General features: G+C 47.5%; 1 protein-coding gene across 1 annotated transcript in view; it reads right to left on the reverse strand.

Moving 5' to 3' along the window:
• Nucleotides 1–21,877, reverse strand: part of CEP192 (centrosomal protein 192) — a 506,433-nt gene that overhangs the window by 49,400 nt on the left and 435,156 nt on the right. The window contains exon 37 of the mRNA XM_082258491.1: nucleotides 10,062–10,203. Coding sequence (XP_082114617.1) covers nucleotides 10,062–10,203 — 142 coding nt within the window. The remainder of the gene's footprint in view (nucleotides 1–10,061; nucleotides 10,204–21,877) is intronic.

A 21,877-nucleotide genomic window follows, 5' to 3' on the forward strand; every position in this document is an offset into this window, starting at 1 on the left:
AAAATCTGGACAACAAATATATGGATAAACTTACGATTATTTTGGACTACAATATGCAACACAAAAAAGTAGAAAAAATAATCCGGAAACATTGGGAAATGTTAAAAATGTATAAACATTAAAAAACAAACAATCTACCAGAGAAACCAATTTTTATATACAGAAGAGCCCCTACAATAAGAAATAGGATTGTAAAAATGGTAATAGATCCGCCTAAAAACAATTTTACATTTTTTACAGGTAAAGGCTTTTTTCCATGCAAGAGATGCTATTAATTAATGTTTAAAAACTAAATACCCAAAAGAAAAAGTTTTTGAATTCAGATCAAATAGCAACAATTCAACACAAGATTAAAGACTTTATCAGCTGCAACACTGAAGGAGTCGCGTATGGTCTAGAATGTAATTGTGGATTACAATATATCAGTAGGACAAAAAGACTTTTAAGGATCAGAATTAAAGAACATATAAAGAATAAAAAAAAAGGCTATGATATAAACAGCGTGTCAAGACATTTTGATCAATGCCATCAGAGAGACCCCTCCCAGTTAAAGTTATGGGCCATTGAACCATATAAAAGACACTGGAGGGGTAGCCACAAAATCCGTACTCTGAGCCAACATGAATCATACTGGATCCACAAAATGAATTCCCTCACGCCAAATGGATTAAACATTGAGCTTGATCTCAATTGTTTTATAAGTAATTTTTAATTAATTTTAATGGATGAATCTTATATCTCATATATTCCTGGTTAAATGTATCTTAATCTCCCAGCCCCGTCAATCATCTTAGTATTTTTAATAATATTAAACATTTTTTATTATTAATAATTGGTTAATTTTAGTATTAATTTTAAGATCTCAATCATGTATAAATTATCTGTACACTTTTACCCCTATTTAGAAGCATGTATGCATTAATTATAATAATAATAGAATGGTTATTTATTCCCTTTTGGAAAGTGTATCTACAGTAAATTAATTTATCTAGTCCGATAACCCCTAAATACGCACCTTTTAAGTAATTATAGAATTCATAGTATCATCTTCTAATTAGTTATCTAGAATAATCATCAAGATATAGGTATCATATGGATCCATATTATGAAAGAAATAGATCATAATGTATTTAACCACTTAAGCCCTGGAAGATTTTACCCCTTCCTGACTAGGGGGTATTTTAAGATTCGGCACTGCGTGACTTTAACGGACAATTGTGCGGTCGTGCGACGCTGTACCTAAACGAATTTGACGTCTTTTTTTCCCACAAACAGAGCTTTCTTTTGGTGGTATTTGATCACCTGTGCGATTTTTTGATCACGCGCTATAAACAAAAAAAGAGCGTCAATTTTGCAAAAATAACAATATTTTTCAAATTTTTTTACATGAAATTCCCCAAAAACAAAATGCAAAAATCAAAATTTAACATTTTCGGCCAATTTGTTTTATGCTACATATATTTGGTAACAAAAAAAAAAAAAAAAAATCGCAAAAAGCGTATTTTGATTGGTTTGCGCAAAAGTTATCGCGTTTACTAACAAAGGGAAAGATTTTTGTCATTTTTGTTTTTTTTTTTAACGCGTAATTTTTTTTGCAGTACTGCGACATTGCGGCGGACAGATCGGACCCTTGACTGACATTTTTGACACACTTGGGGTTACCAGTGACATTTCTACAGTAATCAGTGCTATACATTTGCACTGTTACTGTAAAATTACACTGGCAGTGAAGGGGTTAACTTTATTTGAGAGGGAGGGGCTGTGTGTGTCCCTAGGGGCGTGATTCTAACTGTGATTGGCTGTGGCTTGAGCTGTAGGAACAATGATCAACGGTCCTACATAGTAGAACCGTATGATCATTGTTTCTACACAGGAGAGAATGACAGGCGGCTTATTTACACTAGCCGCCTGCCTTTCTCCCTCTCCACCGACAATCGCCGAGTGACCGGAGGACATCGGGTCCGCCGGTCACACGCGCGTGGGGGGGTCCGTGACCGCGCGGCAGCGCGCCTCCGGCGGTGCTCGCTCCCCAGAGGCAAAGTGACGTATGGGTACATCACTAGCCTGTGAGGGGCTGACCGCTGCAGTATATGTACTTGCAGCGGTCGGCAAGTGGTTAATATGTCATATATGAGTTTCATTTATTAGGAATTTATTTAAATAAATATATTATTGAAGCTATTTTATACATATACAAGTATTTTAATGGATAAATAATCTGGGTTCTGTAATCTGAGTGCTATAATTATGTTTTAATTTGTCCGAAACCTCACTTCCGGTGTAGAATGAACATAATTATATTTAATATTAATTTAAATTTTATTTTAAAACAAATTTTATTCACCATTTATCTCTGATAATACATATAAACTAGTGATTTCTAGTCTAAATATATTTATTTTCATAGTGTGATATTAAAATATGCCGTTTTCGGCATATCCGGAATATCGTTTTATTTTAATTAATTACATTAGACCCCACACTAAGATACCTAAAAATGGCAATTTCGGCACATCCGGATAGAGAAAGACGTTCTCTATTCACATAATCCTTTGAAAATGGTGTCAGATGTATTTCCGGCTCCAACACTATAAGAGTACGTCACTACGGTATGCAAATTATTCCCTGAAGAAGTCACGTGATAACGTGACGTAACGCGTAGGGCAGACCGAGCACCGGAAATGACGTTACGGGACAAGGAGGAGAAAGTTCCGCGGCTTACAAGCCGAAAACATTTTAAACTGAGTTACTACTTGTTTTTTTCTATAAAATTTTGTGAAATACTACACTATGCGAGCCCTTATTACTTTGAGATACGAGGAAGCATTGGACCACTAGCCTGAGGCAGACCACGGGAGAGAGGGATATACCAGTATATACCACCCCAAACTGGATCCATAGACTCCTAGGAGAAGAAAGGCTAAAGGAGTGGATCTATTAATGGTCTTAAGGCGCATTGCAATAAGCATTTGGGTGAGCGGTTAGCACACCTAGAAGTGATAAGCACTGAAGATCACGTATTATCAGGTGTAAGGCTCGGTTCACACTGATGCGATGCGGGAAGGCTGCGAATTCGCAGCCTGTTCCCGCATCGCACACGCACCCCCGGCAGTTCACACTGCCATATGCGATCCGCTGGGGGTGTCAATGTAATCTTAACGACACCCCCAGTTTGATCGCATATCGCAGTGCGATCGTGCAGTTCGCACAGGATCGGATCGCACAAGTGTGAACCGTTGTGCGATCCGATCCTGATGCGGCAGCAAAAATGCCTCCTGTGCGTGTTTGCTGCGGGTGCGATGCGAATTTAGCCATACAAACTGTATGGCTAAACTCGCACCGCACAGCTGATCGCATGTAATGTCGGAGCAGTGCGCTCCGACATTACATGCGAACCCCGCACACGCAGAAGTGTGAACCGGGGCTAAAGGTGGAAGGAAGTTCAATTTAACCCACAGAAGAGGAAGCTTTTATGTATTTTTGTTGAGACACTTGAACACTTTATATGAAATTTATGATAATATTTATTTATGGATTCATATTGGTATTAGATTGTGACACTTTAATGATTGGCACAGAGCACTTTAGTGTATCACATTTATCACGGAATTTTAATAATATCACCATAAGCACCCATTACTGATCAGAATTTTTTTGGATTATTAGTATTACAACTAAATATTTATGATCTGGCACTATTTATATTTAAATTTTTGGACCTATAATTCACACACTAGTTTGCTGATTTTGTAATCTGTTTACACACCATCTGAATATTGATTTATTTAATAATTATCCCTGAAGCGCGGTACCCCCCCCCCCCCCCCCCATTTTAACACAATGTCCTCATTTAAGTGGAAACTGGAAACCACCTTCAGAAGGAAGGACGGATCTGGGCGAAGCACCACTTTATCCCTGTGAACCACCAGATAGGGAGAACGACAGGCAACGCAGCCACCAAAAAAGCCCCCTTCTGGGATAAGGTAAGCAGGGTAATTTCCCGAAATATTTTAGTGGGGGAATATCAAAGAATACCGTGACTAGACAATCATATGGTTGATTTGTGCTGTAAACCACTATACAAGGAATTACAAAGACTACAAATAATGGACTCTCTAAGTATTTATCAAGCACTGGACTTCACACTGATTTTTAAGGTCCCAAGGTGACAACGGGGGTCGCACCGCAGGTGCCAAGTGTCGCACCCCCCTGGATAAAGTTACGCACCAGCGAATGGGTGGCTAGCGGCCTCTGGAAGAAAATTGCCAAGGCCGAGACCCTTGATAGTACTCGAGGCCAATTTTTGATCAACTCCCCATTGAAGGAAGGCCAAGATCCGAGCAACCAATTAAGAACGAGGGGGGGACCCCAATGGACTTGCACCACGCAATATACAATGATGATAAATCTTTCTAGAAGTCGCTTCACTTGCTTTAAGCAGAGTGGGAATCACTGAAGCAGACAATCCCCTGTCCCTCAGCACCTGGCTTTCAACAGCCAAGCCGTCAAAGCCAGCGACTGTAAAGCAGGATGGAAGATCAGCCCTTGAGACAGTAGATCCTCCCTGAGAGAAAGTCTCCAAGGAATGTCTGCGAGTAGCCTGACCAGGTCGGTATACCAAGCTTGGCGAGGCCAGTCCAGAGCCACAAGGATGACTGGTATCCCTTCCGCCTCGATCCTGCGAAGAAGTCTTGGAAGCAACTTGAGAGGGGGAAAAGCATACATTAGCCGATACTGACCCCATGGAGCCACCAGCGCATCTGTGGTGTCTTCCAGAGGGTCCGGAGATCGAGCCACAAACCTCTGACCCTTCCTGTTGATCCGAGACGCCAATAGATCTACTTCTGGAGTGCCCCAACGAAGGCACAACTGCTGGAACACCTCGGGATGGAAAGACCATTCTCCTTTATCCAAGGGTCTGCCGACTGAGGTAATCTGCCTGCCTATTTTCCACTACTGGAATGCTTGCCACCTCTAAGACCGCAAGGACACTCCTGGTGCCCCCTTGGTGACTGACATAAGACGCAGCCGTGGCATTGTCTGATTGGATGCACACTGGACAGCCTTGAAGATACTCCGTCCAGTGGACTTAGGCAAAGCCTGATCGCTCTCAGCTCCATAACACTGATCGGTAACCTGGATTCCTCCAGGGAACAGACCCCTTGAGAAGAAAGTTTGCCTAGAACACCTCCCCACCCAGAAAGACTGGCATCCGTGGTGATCATTGTCCAATATAGGGGGGAGGAAGGATTTTTCTTGTTTGAGCACTGGGGACCGAAGCCACCATATCAGGGACCCCTTGGTCCCCTTGCTCAGCTGGATCTGGTTGTCCAGGGAATTTGGATCTTTGTTCCATTTGAGAAAGGTTTCCTTCTGGAGGATTCTCGTGTGGAATTGAGTGAAAGGGACCGCCTTGAAGGACGACACCATCAGTCCCAGAACTCTCAAACAAGTCCGAAGGGACGACCATTTGCTGGACAACAATAGCTTAATCGCAATCTGGAGCTTTTGACGTTTTTCTGGCGCTTTTGAAGTTTTTCTGGAGCAAGATACACCCTGGCTGAGGATGAAACCAAATTCAGGCCCAGATAGTCCAGTCTAATGGAAGGAACCAGGGATGACTTCTGAAGGTTCAGAATCCACCTGAACTCCTCCAGAGTTCTCATGGTGATCTCCAAGTTTGTCACCAGCACCTTGGGAGACTCTACATGGAGAAGCAGATCATCCAGGAAACCCAAGACCGATATCCCCTGCTAGTGTAACAACGCTAGGACTGGAGCAAACAGTTTTGTGAAGACCCGAGGAGCAGAGGAGAGACCAAAAGTTAACGCCACAAACTGATAGTGATCCTCTCCCACGGCAAAGTGGAGAAACCGTTGATGTCCTTCAGATATCAGGATGTGAAGGTAGGCATCTTTGATGTCTATGGAGGCCAAGAAATCCCCCTGGTGTAGGGATGCCACCACCGTGTGAACGGATTCCATCTTGAATTTTCGAACTCGCACTAAGCAATTCAGTGCCTTCAGGTCCAGGATTGGACTCACCTTGCCTTCCTTCCTGGGGACCATAAACCGGTTTTAATAAAACCCCTGAAAACGTTCCGCACACGGAACCGGAACTATTGCTCCCTGTTGTACCAGGTCCTGAACTGCCCCAGAAAGCCTGTAAGCGATCCAGGACAGTCGCACATTGGAAGGGAAGAACCTCACCAGCAAAGACGTCCCCCCACCCCAGATACGGGTGAGGGCGCACCTTCAGGACCAAGTGGCCTTGTCCTCAGGTCTGGAGAAACTAGATTTTTGTTTGCCAGACCAGGGTCGCTTGGAACCCTTGAAGGACTTTGCCTTCTCGACCGACCCTGAGGGACGAAAAAACTGTGCTGAAAAGGAGGGACCCCGTCTGCGACGAGGGTCCTTACCCTGGTTAGTCTGAGGGAGAGAGGTACTCTTTCCCCCACATGTGAGACCTTTGATAATGTCATCAAGGGTAGCCCCAAAGAGGCGATCTCCTTGAAAAGGTACATCAGTTAAGGCCTTCTTTGACGTCTGATCTGCAGAACCAGCGCTTTAGCCAAAGTATACGCCGGAAGACCACTGCCGAAACCGACAGCCCAAAATGGAAGCACTATCTAGCATGGCAAACAAATTGCAGCCCCTGTACCAATTGGTCCAACAGCTTCGCAAAGGCAGGGGGAACTTGTCTCCCCTCCAGGTCAGGGCCTAGTAAATTAGCCCATTCAGTCAATGCTTGCGAGACAAGGGCAACCGTAAACACCAGTCTTAGTGCAGATTCCACCAGGGAGTACATATTGCGGGTCACAGACTCAGTCTTTCTATCTGCCGGATCCTTGAAGGCCGGAGAATCCTCCACTGGAATCATGGTAGCTTTATTCAATCTTGAGACCGGAGGGTCCATTGTAGGTGGCACAGTCCACTTCTTAATCAGGGACTCCTCAAAAGGGTAGCATCTAGCAATCTGCTTAGGCACCCCAGGGGAACACTTTGGGCAGTCCCATTCTTTTTTGAGCATGCTGTCAAAATACGCAGGAAAAGGAAAAACCTTTGCCGCTCTGGATGGCTTGTGAGTGCCAAACGTAACCTGCACAGCTGCGGCCTCCATTTTTAGGGTGTCACGCACAGATACAACCAGTGCGTCCATTAACGCCTTATCTTGCGCCGCAGTGGAGGTAGAAATGTAATCCTCACTATCGGAGGAAACAGGGCGCGAGGTAGAAGGCCCAGCAGGGAGACCCGCGTCTGCGGTGGCTGAGTCAGACTCAGAATCTGAGACATCAGATGAGGCAGGGGTAGGCGGAGGGTGTTCTTAGCCTTCAGCCGTCACCCTTTAAAGGCCACCTCCACCCGGGACACAAACTATTCCAAGACTGCAGAAAGTGCATCTATAGACAGCTGGGATCCAGAGGGCCCTGTGGCCTCCGAGAGGGGGGTCAGGTGGGGACACCTGTTTTGCAGGGTCCATGTTGCACCAGGGGAACCCGTCAGCAAAAAATTGAAAAAAGTAAAAAAAAAAAAAAAAAAAATCATCACGGCTACAGCGCCCTTAAGAGGACAGGCAGCGCACACTGAAGACCCCCAGCAGAGAGAGAGACCCCCCCAGACTCACCACCCTACAGTAAAGATGCACCAGGAGGCCCATAACATTTGCACACACGAGTCAGCAGCAATCACGATCCCAAAAGAAAGATCTGGGAGATCAGTACCAGGGTATAGGGACCACCCACAAAAACGCCTCCAGGAAGTCCCATTCAGTGATTCCTAGGAGAAATCCACCTAAAAATGGTGCCGGGTGAACCAAAATGGCTGCCTCTGCATGCAGAGCACATGTGGCTACAAGAAAATGGCGGCCCCGTGCGGCATGCGGAGCTACTGGCGACCCTCAGGGGGGCGCCCCCAGCCTACTGAACGGATTCATTGGTAGGTGGGCCCTGGAGTGACAGGTAGAAACCCCCACACATTAGTTCGTCAGTCACTGGCGGCGCACCCCCCCGTGGCCTGAAGCTCAGACTCAGCCACCGTGTAGTAGTTATTAATGTCCCAACATCCCCAGTAGTGAATGGGGGGGGGGGCAGGTAGGCAGGGGTGCATGACTGGACAGAGGGGAACCCGGGATTGTGAGGGTCCAACCGCCCCAGGGAGGGGCCCGCGTCCACCCCAAAATCCGCCAAGGTAAGAGGGAGGAACATTTACTCACCATACCGGAACAGGCGGCGCCATCTCCTGACTAAAAACCCTCTCTGTCGAATTGGGGGGGGGGGCTGTCGGCCAAATAGGAACGTTGCGACTCGAGCTTAGAACCAGTCATATGCGACCTGGCGAGACGTTTAACTCGCAGGTCCAGTCCCCGTCCAGAGGGACTATGTTGCGGCCAACCCAGCACGGAGCCAAGGTCTGCGCGCACTCGTTGGCCGGCTGGGGTGATCATTGGATCTATACATCCAGCCCGTCGCCCAGATCCAGCATATTTGCTTGTAGATCTCACAGGAAAAAAAATCAGGAGAAAAGGCTAACTAAAAAAAAAAAAAACCTATGTAGAAAAAAAGCTTTGCCAGGACCAGAGATGCCTGCAAGGAACTAGGTCCTTACTCCTGACTAGGCAGAAAAAAAAAAAGACATCCAGTAGCAGGGAGAGAGATGGTATACCCTCTGGGACTGCCCATAAGCATTGCCAGAACGTTTTTCTGCCTAGTGTCCTACTGCTGTAGGTGGCAGCATAACCCTACTAATATTACGATAAGAAGACTGTGTCCGTCAATGAATAGAGAAGACTATTTGCTTAAAATTTAACTAAAAAAAAAAAAAAAAACTTGCCAAAAACCCAGAGAAGGCAACTCTCTATTGCAGAAGATACTAGCATGTATCTTCTGCAATAGACACTTGCATGCCTGCTCACAGTTTTCTACTGAATGTACATGGAGGTGTGCATGCGTAGCTCAGCATGAAGTCCTGGCACACACGGACTATGCCAGAATGACTGACTCCCGCGCACATGCATGGGATAACATCATCCGCCACTGCCATTCAAGAGGCAGAAAACCTAGCACCCGGAAAGAAGATAACAGCAGCAAGTGAGGGATGTAACTGCCGCACAGCTGAAAAGTGGAAGGGTGTATATTTGGAAATGTAGTTCCTCTTCAATTTCTCACAACCCTGTTAAACAGAAAGGTACCCTCTTGATTTTTAGACCAAACTCTTGATATAAGGTACTGGATTAGATGTTACATTATGGCAACAAATCTTCACAGATCATCTGAGCCTGCAAATTGTTTACACATACAATAATTGGCACAAAACATGGAAAATGTATATCTAGTATATAAGATTGACCGCGCTCATAAATAACCAATAATCGTGAAAAACAGTTTAACGATAAAGAAGAAAATCTACTTACAATAAAGGAACTTGCTCTATAGCCTTTTAAAAGCAGAGGACGCCGTTCCGTGCTCCACCTGTGTCCCAAACAGCGGAAGTGATGTGTTGCGTATCCGTATCCCTACGCGTATCGTCAGCCAACGTCTGACGTCATCAGTGGTCCTTTATTGTAAGTGTATTTTCGTCTTTATCATTAAACCGTTTTGATATACTGGGCAATGAGAGGCCTATCAGTTTCATATACACATTCCCACTCTGAGAAATAGTACCTCATCTGACAGACCCGGGACCTATATGGATTATATCACCATGCTGTTTTGGACTGCCTGTAATGGGGGTCAAATGTATCTGGTGAGTGGCTCTGAACTCTCCGGTGATTTTCTGGAGTGGAGTGTCTTATAGAAGATGGTCTACCATTTTACTGTCTGGGAATAAGGAGATATCTTAGTGGGACTTTACAAGCACTGTTTTTCACAATTGGTGATTTAAGAGCGCGGTCAATCTGATATACACATTTTCCATGTTTTGGCAAGGCATTTGATTTATGACGGGCTGCTTGTATATTAAGGTATTTTTAATTAATTCACAGTATTATATCAGTCCCTGTTAGCTCACACTTCACAGATTTTATTCATCACATTTAACAGGCTGGCGGCATAGGACATTTCTTACCTGTCTAAGCCAGTTCCTATAGAGGGTTGAACAGATGTTTCGGCTACGTTAAAATCTGTGCATCCAACAACAGATAGCACGACTTTGCGCATATTTCCATAGAAAAGCTGGATGTCATTTGGCCTTTGAGGCAAATCATAAACTGGTAATAAAAAACAAACCTTGTGTTAAGGCAAAATCAAGAATACATGCTGCTAGTGATGAGAATAAAAAAAAAAAAAAAGCAGAGATTTGTTAGCATGAACATATTTTTGAGTTTCTTAACGTAAAAACGTTTTAATGTGGCTTTCACAATTTAACATGCATTTCATACCCTGGGTTATTGTATTAGCGATATGTAAATTTGACAATAGAAACAGCTCTGTATATTACTGCAATCAGCTTACTAAAAGTTGAGGGCAAGTCTTCACAAAGTCTCCTAAACTAAAGCACCACTAAGATCATTATTAGTGCTATTCAGAATCTCATGATTTATTTACAAAACACCTTTATTTTCATTTCATTTACTTTAAGTCCTTATGCACACAGGGCATTTTTACAGCCGCTTCTATGAGCATCAGGCTTTTTTTTTTTTCAGCCTAAAAATGCCCCACTATGTTATTCTATGGCCTCATACCCACACACGGGCGTTTTAAAGCTGTAAGCTGCAAAAAAAAAAAAAAAAAAAAACAGGGCCAGCGCGTTCTGAAGACCGCCGTAACAGCTATAAAAATATCTGAAGCTGTTAAACACGGCTTAACGCCACATACGGCGTTAAGTGTTTTTTTTTACATGACATTCCCCCCAAAGTTCCATACCAGGCCCTTTGAGTCTGGTATAAATCTTGTAAGGGAGCCCCATTGCAAAATGAAAAACAAAAAACAGGTGGGTTTCTCCCCTCCCCCAAGACCAGAACATTCAGTCTGGTATGGATTTTAAGGGGAACCCCCCCCAAAAAAAAAAAAAAAACGCCGTGGGGTTCCCATCCAAAAGCCATGCCAAACCCTTATCCGAGCATGCAGCCCGGCAGGTCAGGAGAGGGGAGGAGCTAGCACACCCAGACCATACGCCTTCAACATGGGGGTACTTTGGGGCAGGGGGGTGCTTTGGGGCAGGGGGGGCTCTGAACCCTCCACCCCAAAGCACCTTGTCCCCATGTTGATGGGGGCAAGGGCCTCTTCCCAACAACCCTGAGCGGTGGTTCTGGGGCTCTGCGGGCAGGGGGCTTACCAGAATCTGGAAGCGTCCTTTAACAAGGGGACCCCCAAATTGACCCCAAACAAAGGCAGTGTAGTGTAAATAATGACAAGAGATGGTTTTGAGAAGTCCTTTATTAAAAAATCTTCCTCCAGTCTTCTGTACCTTAGGGTCTTCTCTGCCACCATCTCCCTCCTCCTCCTCTGATTATACCAGATATGCTCTTTGCAGCTTCTTATATAGTCATGGAGGGCGGCCACCCCGTGATGTCACCCGGAGACCCCTTGTGTCATTACACGGAGCTGGCATAATCATGGGAGACAGCATTGAAGGAGAACCGGGTCAGCAGCGGCGAAGATCGGAGGGAGAAGCCCCCTGCCCGCAGACCCCCACAACCACCACCCAGGGTTGTTGGGAAGAGGCCCTTATCCCCATTGACATGGGGACAAAGTGCTTTGGGGTGGGGTACAGAGACCCCCCCGCCCCAAAGCACTTAACCCGCCATGTTGAGGGTGTGTGGTATGGTCCAGGAGGGGGGGGGGCGCTCGCTCGTCCCCTCCCCTGACCTGCATACTCTGATAAGGGTCTGGTATGGATTTTGGGGGGATTTTTTCATTTCGCTGTGGGGTTCCTTTTCAAGCACCATTACCAGACATAAAGGGCCTGGTATGAAATTTGGAGGTACCCCACGCCAGTTTTTTTCCCATTTTCCTGTTCAAGATCCCTCAGAGCACAAGTTGCACCACAAGTCGGATCATCATGATCCAACTTGGATGCAAATTCCATTTAAATCAATGGGCTGAAAGTTGCATCAAAGACAGCTCTCATAGGCAACCATTGATTTTGAGTAGAGGCAAAGAAACGCTACTAAAAGCTAAACGTGCATTAACACCAATGGAAAAAAAGCTACTAAAAAGCACATTTTTACAGCTGCTTTTTCCTAGTGTTGGTAGTGGCTTTGCAGTTCGTTTTTTCTAACGCCTTGTGTACATGAGGCCTAAAATCAAGGTCAGTGACTTTCTTCTTCCTGTCAAATCAGTGGGCAGGAGCTTAGGTTGGGAGGAGGGGTGGAGAAGTTAGCAAATAGTGAGCTGGCTGATGCCTTTATTTACAATAGATAAGGGGACATAATGTTGTCATTGCATTGCTGAATGGTAAGAAAAAATAAATCCAAAACTGATAATGCTGCAAATTTAGAAGCCGTAAGGCTGGGTTCACACAGGTTTAAAATAGACGGAACCTATTTTCGGCCTGTGTGTACAGCTTTTGACTAGAGTTGAGCGGACACCTGGATGTCCGTGTTCGGCGGGTTCGGCCGAACTTGAAAAAAAAGTCCGGGTCCGTGTCCCGGACTTTTTCCGAACTTTACCCGGACACCGAACCCCATTGAAGTCAATGGGGACCCGAACTTTCAGGCATTAAAATGGCACTAAAACACCAATGGAAAGGGCTAGAGTGCTGCAAATGGCAGCAAAACGTAGGTAAGAGCATGGCAAGTGCTCTGCAAACAAATGTGGATAGGGAAATAACTTAAAACAACCAAAAATAAAACAATGTTCTTCATCTGTGAAGAACAAGGCCCATATGGAGGAGGAGGGAGGTTGAGGTGGTGGTGGATGTGGCGGTGTCATAGGCGTGCGCACAGGGTGTGCCGGGTGTGCCTGGGCACACCCTAATCACCTAGGGCACATTAGCATTATCGCTCTGTTTGCCAGTGAGGAGATGGGAAAAATCTCCCTCGGACCTGCTCTGCCATAAGAGAAGTGCCACATACTTCTATTTCACTTTGCCAGCAGGGAGAGTAATGTACCGGGGCCATATACATGTAGGCAAACACATGCATGTGTATTTAAACTTTGGGGTGCACACCCTAATGCAATAGGCTGCGCACACCTATGGGCGGTGTAGGTGGAAGCGGCGGTGGAGGACGACGAGGTTGCCAACACTGCTTTTTTTCAGTCATTTTAAATGAGGGTACACCCCAAAAGAGTGAGAAAGAGCAAAAATAGAACAATGGCTGGGTAAGGTCGGTATCCATCTCTATTCTGCACAAGGTACGGAAAAAATGGATTTTTGTAAGATCTTACCATAAAATCCTTTTCTCTTAAGCTCATTGACAGACGTAGTCTTCTTGATTCTCAAGAGCTGGGTTATGTTGTCTCCGCAGGAGTAGGACTAGGCAGAAAGACAAAACGTTCTGGCCCCACCTTAGGGGCAGTCCCTGAGGGTATATCCTCCCTCTCTCTGCTACAGGGAATCAGTTCTGTTCTAAAGCAGTAACAGAGAATTTAACCCAACCCAACTCAATGATAGAGGGGCGGGTACTACGTCTGTCAATGAGCTTAAGAGAAAAGGATTTTACGGTAAGATCTTACAAAAATCCATTTTTCTCTATCGCTCATTGACAGACGTAGTCTTCTTGATTCTCAAGAGCTGGGACATCCAGAAGCAGTGCCACAAAATGAGGGGTGGGATTGACAGAATCAAAATCCAATCTAGAAGGCCCAACCGGAGCCAACCAGAAGTATCAAAGGACTCATCGAGTAAACAGATGAGACCTACCCCACAAATCCTCGAGGTAGACCAACAGTCTCCTCAAACAGTGGCCTGCAGGAACCTTGCAGCCAGAAGAGGCATCTGACGATGCCATCACATAAACCTTATACAATATTGTAAAGGTATGAACCGACTACTAAACAGTCGCCTTGAAAACCTGAACCACTGACGCCTGATGGCGGAAGGTCCAGGAAACTCTAAGCGCCCGAGTAGAATGCGCCTTAACAGGGAACGGGGGATCCCGACCCTTAGATAAAATAAGCCTATACCACCGTCTGTCTGATCCATCTAAAGATGGTCGCAGCAGAACAGGCAACCCCTTCTTAGGGCCATCCGTGATCACAAACAGTGAATCCGTCTTACAAATTGAATCCGTAGTATTCAAGTATATCCTGATCGCCCGAACTACATCCAAGGAATGCCATGCAAATTCTCGAGGATGATTGGGCTAAGGACATAGGAAGGACAATACACTGTCCTTATTCAATGAAACTTTGAAACCACCTTAGAAGGAAGGATGGATTCGGATGAAGAACAACCTTATCCCTATGAACCACCAGATCTGGGGAACAACAGGATAATGCAGCCAGTTCTGACACCCTGCGTGCAGAAGTGATAGCCACCAAGAAGACCACCTTCTGGGATAAAGTAAGCAAGGGAATCTCCCTGATATTTTCAAAGGGAGGCGTCTGAAGAACCGACAGCACCAAATTAAGATCCCAGGATGGTAACGGCGCGTGCACTGGCAGAGCCAGGTGTCGCACCCCCTGGATGAAATTCCGCACCAAGGAATGAGTAGACAAAGCTTCTGAAAGAAGATAGCAAATGCTGAAACCAGACCCTTGATAACACTCAAAGCCAGCTTCTGCTCAACTCCCTGTTGCAGAAAGCCAATATTCGGACTACCGAATAAAGATGTAGATGGAACCCAAGGGATTCACACCACACAATATAAGACTTCCATGTACGATGATAATCTTTCTGGAAGTCGCTTTCCTTGTTTTAACTAGAGTAGGAATAACTGAAGCTGACAATCCCTTGTCCTTCAGCACCTGGGTCTCAATAACCAGGCCGTTTAAAACCAGCGATCGTAAAGCAGGATGGAAGATCGGTCCCTGAGACAGTAGATCCTCCCTGAGAGGAAGTCTCCACGGGACGTCCGCCACCAGTCTGACCACGTCGGCGTAACAAGCTCGACGAGGCCAGTCCGGAGCTGCCAGGATCACTGGAATTCCTTCCTCCTCTATCCTGCGAAGAAGTCTTGGCAGTAACCCAAGAGGAGGGAAGGCATACATTAGCTGGTATTGCCCCCACGGGGCGATCATTGCGTCTGCGGTTTCTGCTAGAGGATCGCGGGAGCGAGCCACGAATCTCTGAACTTTCCTGTTGAATCGAGATGCCAACAGATCCATATCCGGGGTGCCCCATCGTAGGCACAACTGGTGGAAAACGTCTGGATGGAGGGACCATTCCCCCTGATCCAGAGTCTGACGGCTGAGATAATCTGCCTGCCAATTCTCCACCCCCGGAATGAACACCGCAGAGATTGCTGGAACAAATCGTTCCGCCCAGCGAAGAATGCAAGCCACTTCTTTGGCCGCTCGGACACTCTTGGTGCCCCCCTGGTGATTGACATAAGCCACGGCCGTGGCGTTGTCCGACTGGATCCGAACCGGGCTGCCCTGGAGCTGCTCGGTCCAGTGAATCAGACAAAGTCTGATCGCTCTCAGTTCCAATACATTAATCGGTAACCTGGATTCTTCCGGGGACCAAAGTCCCTGGACAGATAACTGACCGAGAATTCCTCCCCATCCGGATAGACTGGCATCCGTGGTCACTGTCGTCCAATATATTGGCAGAAATGACTTTCCCTGGCTGAGCATCGGAGACCGAAGCCACCAGACCAGAGACTCTCTGGTCTGTTTGCTCAATCGGATCTGATTGTCCAGGGATTCCGGATTCCGATTCCATCTGAGAAGAATCTCTTGCTGAAGAATTCGGGTATGGGACTGGGCAAATGGGACTGCTTCGAAGGAAGCCACCATCAACCCCAGAACCCTCATGCAAGTCCGAAGGGAAGACCAGCTGTTGGATAGTAACAACTGGACTGCTGATTGAATCTTTCGGAGTTTCCCTACCGGAAGAAAAAACTCTTGTCCTGACTGTGTCTAAAATTAGACCCAGATATTCGAGCCTCTGGGTGGGAACCAGAAATGACTTTTGCTGGTTCACCAGCCACCCGAATTCCTGTAAAGAAATCATAGTAATTTCTATGTTTTGTAGCAATGTCTGAGGAGACTCTGCATGAAGCAGAAGATCGTCTAGGTAACCAAGGATCGATATGCCTCTTTGGCGCAGAAGTGCCAACATTGGGGCCAACACCTTCGTGAAGACCCGCGGAGCCGTGGCGAGACCGAAAGCTAACGCCACAAACTGATAGTGGTTCTCTTCTACGGAAAAGCGTAGAAACCGCTGATGTCCTGCGAAAATGGGAATGTGAAGATATGCGTCCTTGATGTCTATGGACGCTAGGACATCCCCTGGATGCAGAAAGGCTGCTACTGTGCGAATGGACTCCATTCTGAATCTTCTTATGTTGACAAAAGAATTGAGTGCCCTTAAGTCCAGAATTGGACGCACTTTGCCCTCTTTCCTGGGTATTGTAAATAGGTTTGAATAAAACCCTTGAAACCGTTCTGTCCAAGGAACGTGGACTACCACTCCTTGTTGTAGTAAATCTGTGACTGCTCTCCGCAGATCGTCTAAACGATCCGGGGATAGTCGGCTATTGGAAGGGAAGAATCGCGCCGGTGGAAGAGATCGAAACTCGATCTTGTACCCTGACCTTATGACTTCGCAAACCCATCTGTCCGGGATTCTGGAAAGCCATGGATCCGGGAACCGGCGAAGACGTCCCCCCACCCCAGTTATGGGTGGGGGCGCACCTTCAGGCTTTGGACGGTTTATCTTCAGGTCTAGAGGGGGCGGGCTTTTGCTTGCCCGACCAACGACCCCTGACGCCTCCTGCAGGAGCTTTGGAGGACTTAATTTTTTCACCCGCGGGACGAAAAAAACCTCTTGTGAGCAGAAAAAGAAGGCCCTCGTCTTTGACGAGTTCCTTTACCTTTAAAATTTTGCGGTAAAAAGGTGCTCTTTCCACCCGTGAGATCCTAATGATCTCATCTAAGTTGGCTCCAAATAGACGCTCTCCTAAAAAGGGGATATTAGCCAATGCTTTTTTGGAACCTTGGTCGGCTAACCAACCTTTTAGCCACAGTGTACGCCTGAGAACCACCGCTGAGACAGATGCTCGCGCCAATAATGAAGTGGCGTCTAACGCCGCATCACACACAAACTGTAACCCCTGTATCATTTGTTCCAACTAATCTGATACCGCCTGAGGGACCTCTTCTAGGTCCCGGCGTAACCACTTGGTCCATACAGTTACAGCCTGCGAAACCAGACCAATAGCAATTATTGGTCTGAAAGCTGATCCAATCAAGGTAAACATGGTGCGAGACATAGCTTCTATCTTGCGATCCACTGGATCTTTAAAAGACGGAGCGTCTTCTAGAGGAATAACCGTGGCTTTATTCAATCTAGCAATTGGTGAATCCTCAAACGGATAACGCCTGTTAATGCGTTTAGAAATAGTAGAAATGCGTTTTGGCAGACTCCATTCTTCTTTGATTGGATTGCCAAAACATTTGGGCAATGGAAAAACCTTCGCCACTTTGATGCGTTTTTTAGTCCCAAAAGGGATTTCAGTTTCAGCTATTTCTGACGGAATACCCTGTAATCTTAAGGTTTCTTGAACAGATACAATGAGTGCGTTTACCAACGCTTCCTCTCGGGCTATGGCTGATGCCGAAACATCCTCCTCACTGTCTGAAGAGACAGTACCCGAGACACCAATCCCAGATGAAGTACCTGCAACTGCAGAAATAGGCTCAGAGTCTGAATCCGAGGTTTCAGATAATAAGGGGTTAGGCGGGGTCGCTTACTTGCGCCCTGTCCCTGACAAGCCACTTCCACCCGGGACACAAAAGTTTCCATAATAGCGGACAATGATTCAATCGTCAGTGGGGTGCTGGAGGATCCCGCAGACCCCTCGAGGGGATCCGGAGGAGATACATGAGTGGCAGGATCCATGTTAATACAGGACACCTTTGCCAGAAAACACAAAAAAACTTTTTTTTTTTTCAAATAAAAAATACCTCTTTTTTTTTTTTTTTTATGTGTCTCCCCCTAGCGCAATAGCGCCCCTCAGAGTACCTGCTTCTCGATCCCACAGAGAGAGAGAGGGACCCCCAAGGCTCACCAACCGATGCAGTGAAGTTTCCAACCAACTGCAGTCAGCGTCTGTCTTTTACAGACTGGAAGGAGCTGTTGCTTTTTCCCGGGTAGAAGGACGTGGCTCCGCCCCCTGTGTACGCCTTCCGGCGTTCCCAGCTCTCCACGAGGTAGCTGGGCTCATGAAACATGGCCGCCCCCATACAGGAGACATTAGACTCCAAAAACATGGCGGCCGGCGTGACCTGAGGACATGCATGCACCTGGTCTACGGCAAAATGGCGGCGGACCGCCGAAATAGTTTTTCCCAGCACATCCACCTGCATCTCTGCTGAGTGGCGATTGATTGATCTACAGGAGATACACTACAAATAAGGTAGGATTATACCTCCTATGTCTGCTGTAATGCTACAGTCTGCTGGGTAGAGTGTTAGCTCTCAAACCAAGTCCACTTCCCACAAACACATGCTGTATTTACAAGGGGGACTTTTTAGTATCAGATATATACTGACCATGTATGGAGGGGCCCATAATTCATACTGCCTCATAACGAGGAAAGAAAAAAGGGAACGTTTACTCACCATACCAAACCGACAGGCACCCTCTCTTCACAATACCCTCTCCACCGGGGTGGGGGGTTGTGGACCACTCCGGACGCCTCGACTCTCAGGTTCCTGGCGTCCAAGCGAGACTTTTAACTCGCAAGGTCAGTCCCTCCAATGGGACTCCGTCGTGGCCGACCCAGCGCGGAGCTCTGGTCTGCACGCGCTCGTAGGCAGAAACCACTGGATCTCAACATCCAGCCCGTCGCCCGGCCCCGCATACTTACTTGAATGTGTCGCGGCCGACCAAGCGCAATGCAATGGTCTGCGCGCGCTCGTAGGCCGGCTGGGGTGACCACTAGTGTCGCCCAGTCCGGCGTTTTTGCTTGAAGATCTCACAGGAAAAACACTGGAGAAAAAACTACCTAAAAAAATATTTCTTCTAAAGAAAAAATCTTGCCAGGACCAAAAAGATCCCAGCAAGGAACTTAGGTCCTTACTCCTGACTAGACAGAAAAAAACTGATTCCCTGTAGCAGAGAGAGGGAGGATATACCCTCAGGGACTGCCCCTAAGGTGGAGCCAGAACGTTTTGTCTTTCTGCCTAGTCCTACTCCTGCGGAGACAACATAACCCAGTTCTTGAGAATCAAGAAGACTACGTCTGTCAATGAGCGATAGAGAAAGTCCTGTGGGACCCATGCCTGGTTCATTTTAATGAACGTGAGCTTGTCCACATTGTCTCTGGACAGGCGGCTGCGCTTGTCTGTGATAACGCCCCCAGCCGTGCTAAATACACGTTCAGATAATACACTGGCTGCAGGGCACGCCAGCACCTCCAAGGTGTAAAGGGCAAGCTCAGGCCATGTGCCCAATTTGGAGACCCAGAAAATGAAGGGGGCAGACCCGTCATCCACTACATGTAGGCGTGTGCACACATACTGCTCCACCATGTTGCTGAAATGCTGCCTCCTGCTAAGACGTTCCATATGAGCTGCTGGTGCTGCTGTTTGTTGTGGCGTGCTGACAAAGCTTTTCCACATTTCGGCCATGCTAACCCTGCCTTCTGAGGTGCTGGCGGTGCCCTGGTTGCGTTGGCGACCTCTTCCTCCTCCTCTGCCTTGGCCTTGTGCTTCCACTGTGGCCCCGCTGTCAGGTGGGAATGCCAGCAGCATCGCGTCTACCAGCGTGCGCTTGTACTCGCGCATCTTGCGATCGCGCTCCAGTGAGGGAATTAAGGACGGTACGTTGTCCTTGTAACGGGGATCCAGCAGCGTGGCCACCCAGTAATCAGCACAAGTTAGAATGTGGGCAACTCGGCGGTCGTTGTGGAGACACTGCAGCATGTAATCGCTCATGTGTGCCAGGCTGCCCAGAGGCAACGAAAGGCTGTCCTCTGTGGGAGGTGTATCGTATGTGTCCTCTGTATCCCCCCAGCCACGCACCAGTGATGGCCATGAGCTGGCCTGGGTGCCACCCTGCTGTGAACATGGTTCCATCTCCTCCTCCAGAATTGTGCCCCTGCTGGACAATTGTGTCCCTGGCGTTTGTGGGTGCAGGAACCCACCCTCGGAGCCACTTGCGAATGACTGCCCTGAAAGCCTTGGAAATGTTACCTCTTCATCCTCCTCCTCCTCCTGTGCCACATCCTCTTCCATCATCGCCCGAATCGTTTTTTGAAGGAGGCATAGAAGTGGGATAGTTAAGCTGACAACGGCGTCATCGCCACTGGCCATGTTGGTGGAGTACTCAAAACAGCGCAACAAGGCACACAGGTCTCGCATGGAGGCCCAGTTATTGGTGGTGAAGTGGTGCTGTTCCGCAGAGCGACTCACGTGTGCGTGCTGCAGCTGAAACTTCACTATGGCCTGCTGCTGCTCGCACAGTCTTTCCAGCATGTGCAAGGTGGAGTTCCACCTTGTGGGCACGTCACATATGAGGCGGTGAGCGGGAAGGCCGAAGTTACGCTGCAGCGCTGACAGGCGAGCAGCAGCAGGGTGAGAACGCCGAAAGTGCGCACAGACGGCCCGCACTTTCTGCAGCAGCTCTGACATATCGGGGTAATTTTTAAGGAACCTCTGCACCACCAAATTCAGCACATGCGCCAGGCAAGGGATGTGCGTCAAACCGGCTAGGCCCAGAGCTGCTATGAGTTTTCGCCCGTTCTCGCACACCACCAGGCCAGGCTTGAGGCTCGCTGGCAGCAACCACTCATTTGTCTGCTGTTCCATGCTCCTCCACAACTCCTGCGCGATGTGTGGTTTTTCCCCCAAACAGGCAAGTTTTAAAACTGCCTGCTGTCGTTTACCCCTGGCCATGCTGAAGTTGGTGGTGAAGGTGTTACGCTGACCGGATGAGGCGGCGGTAGAGGATGAGGAAGCGGAGTAGGAGGAGTTAGGAACAGGAGGTAAACTGAAGCGCCCTGCAATCCTCGGTGGTGGAAGGACATGCGCCAAATTGCTATCCGCCTCAGGCCCATCCGCCACTGCATTTACCCAGTGTGCCATTAGGGAGATATAACGCCCCTGACCATGCTTACTGGTTAGGTGGACCTTGGCACAGATGGCGTTGCGCAGTGCACACCTGATTTTTTCCCCCACTTGGTTGTGCAGGGAAGGGATGGCTTGCCTGGAAAAGTAGTGGCGGCTGGGCATGACGTACTGTGGGACAGCTACCGACATAAGGCTTTTAAAACTCTGCGTCTCCACCAGACGGAATGACAGCATTTCAAAGGCCAAGAATTTTGAAATGCTGGCATTCAGGGCCAGGGATCGTGGGTGGGTAGGGGGGTACTTCCTCTTCCTCTGATGTGTTTGGGAGATGGAAAGCTGAACGCTTCCACGGGACATTGTGGAGATGGTTGGTGACCCAGGTGGTGGTGTTGCTGACAGATCGTCTGTTTGCGGGGTGGCAGGTGCCGGTATCACTACAGATGTGGATGGAGAGGCCGAGACTGCAGCAGAAGAGGAAGCAGGAGGAGCCAGAGACCTTTCTTGGTTTTGAAGGTGTCTACTCCACTGCAGCTCGGGCTTTGCACTTAAGATGCCTGATCATGCAGGTTGTGCTCAGGTTGAGAAGGTCTATGCCTCGCTTCAGGCTCTGATTGCACAGGGTGCAAACCACTCGTGTCCTGTCATCAGCACATTTTCTGAAGAACTTCCACGCTAGAGAACTCCTTTGAGCTCGCTTTGGTGCGCTCGTTCCCTTGCTGCGTTGGGCAGTAGCAGGCGTAGTGTCTAGGGTACGGCCAC

The sequence above is a fragment of the Pelophylax lessonae genome (assembly GCF_965119305.1).
Source record: "Pelophylax lessonae genome assembly, chromosome: 5".
Lineage (NCBI taxonomy): Eukaryota > Metazoa > Chordata > Amphibia > Anura > Ranidae > Pelophylax > Pelophylax lessonae.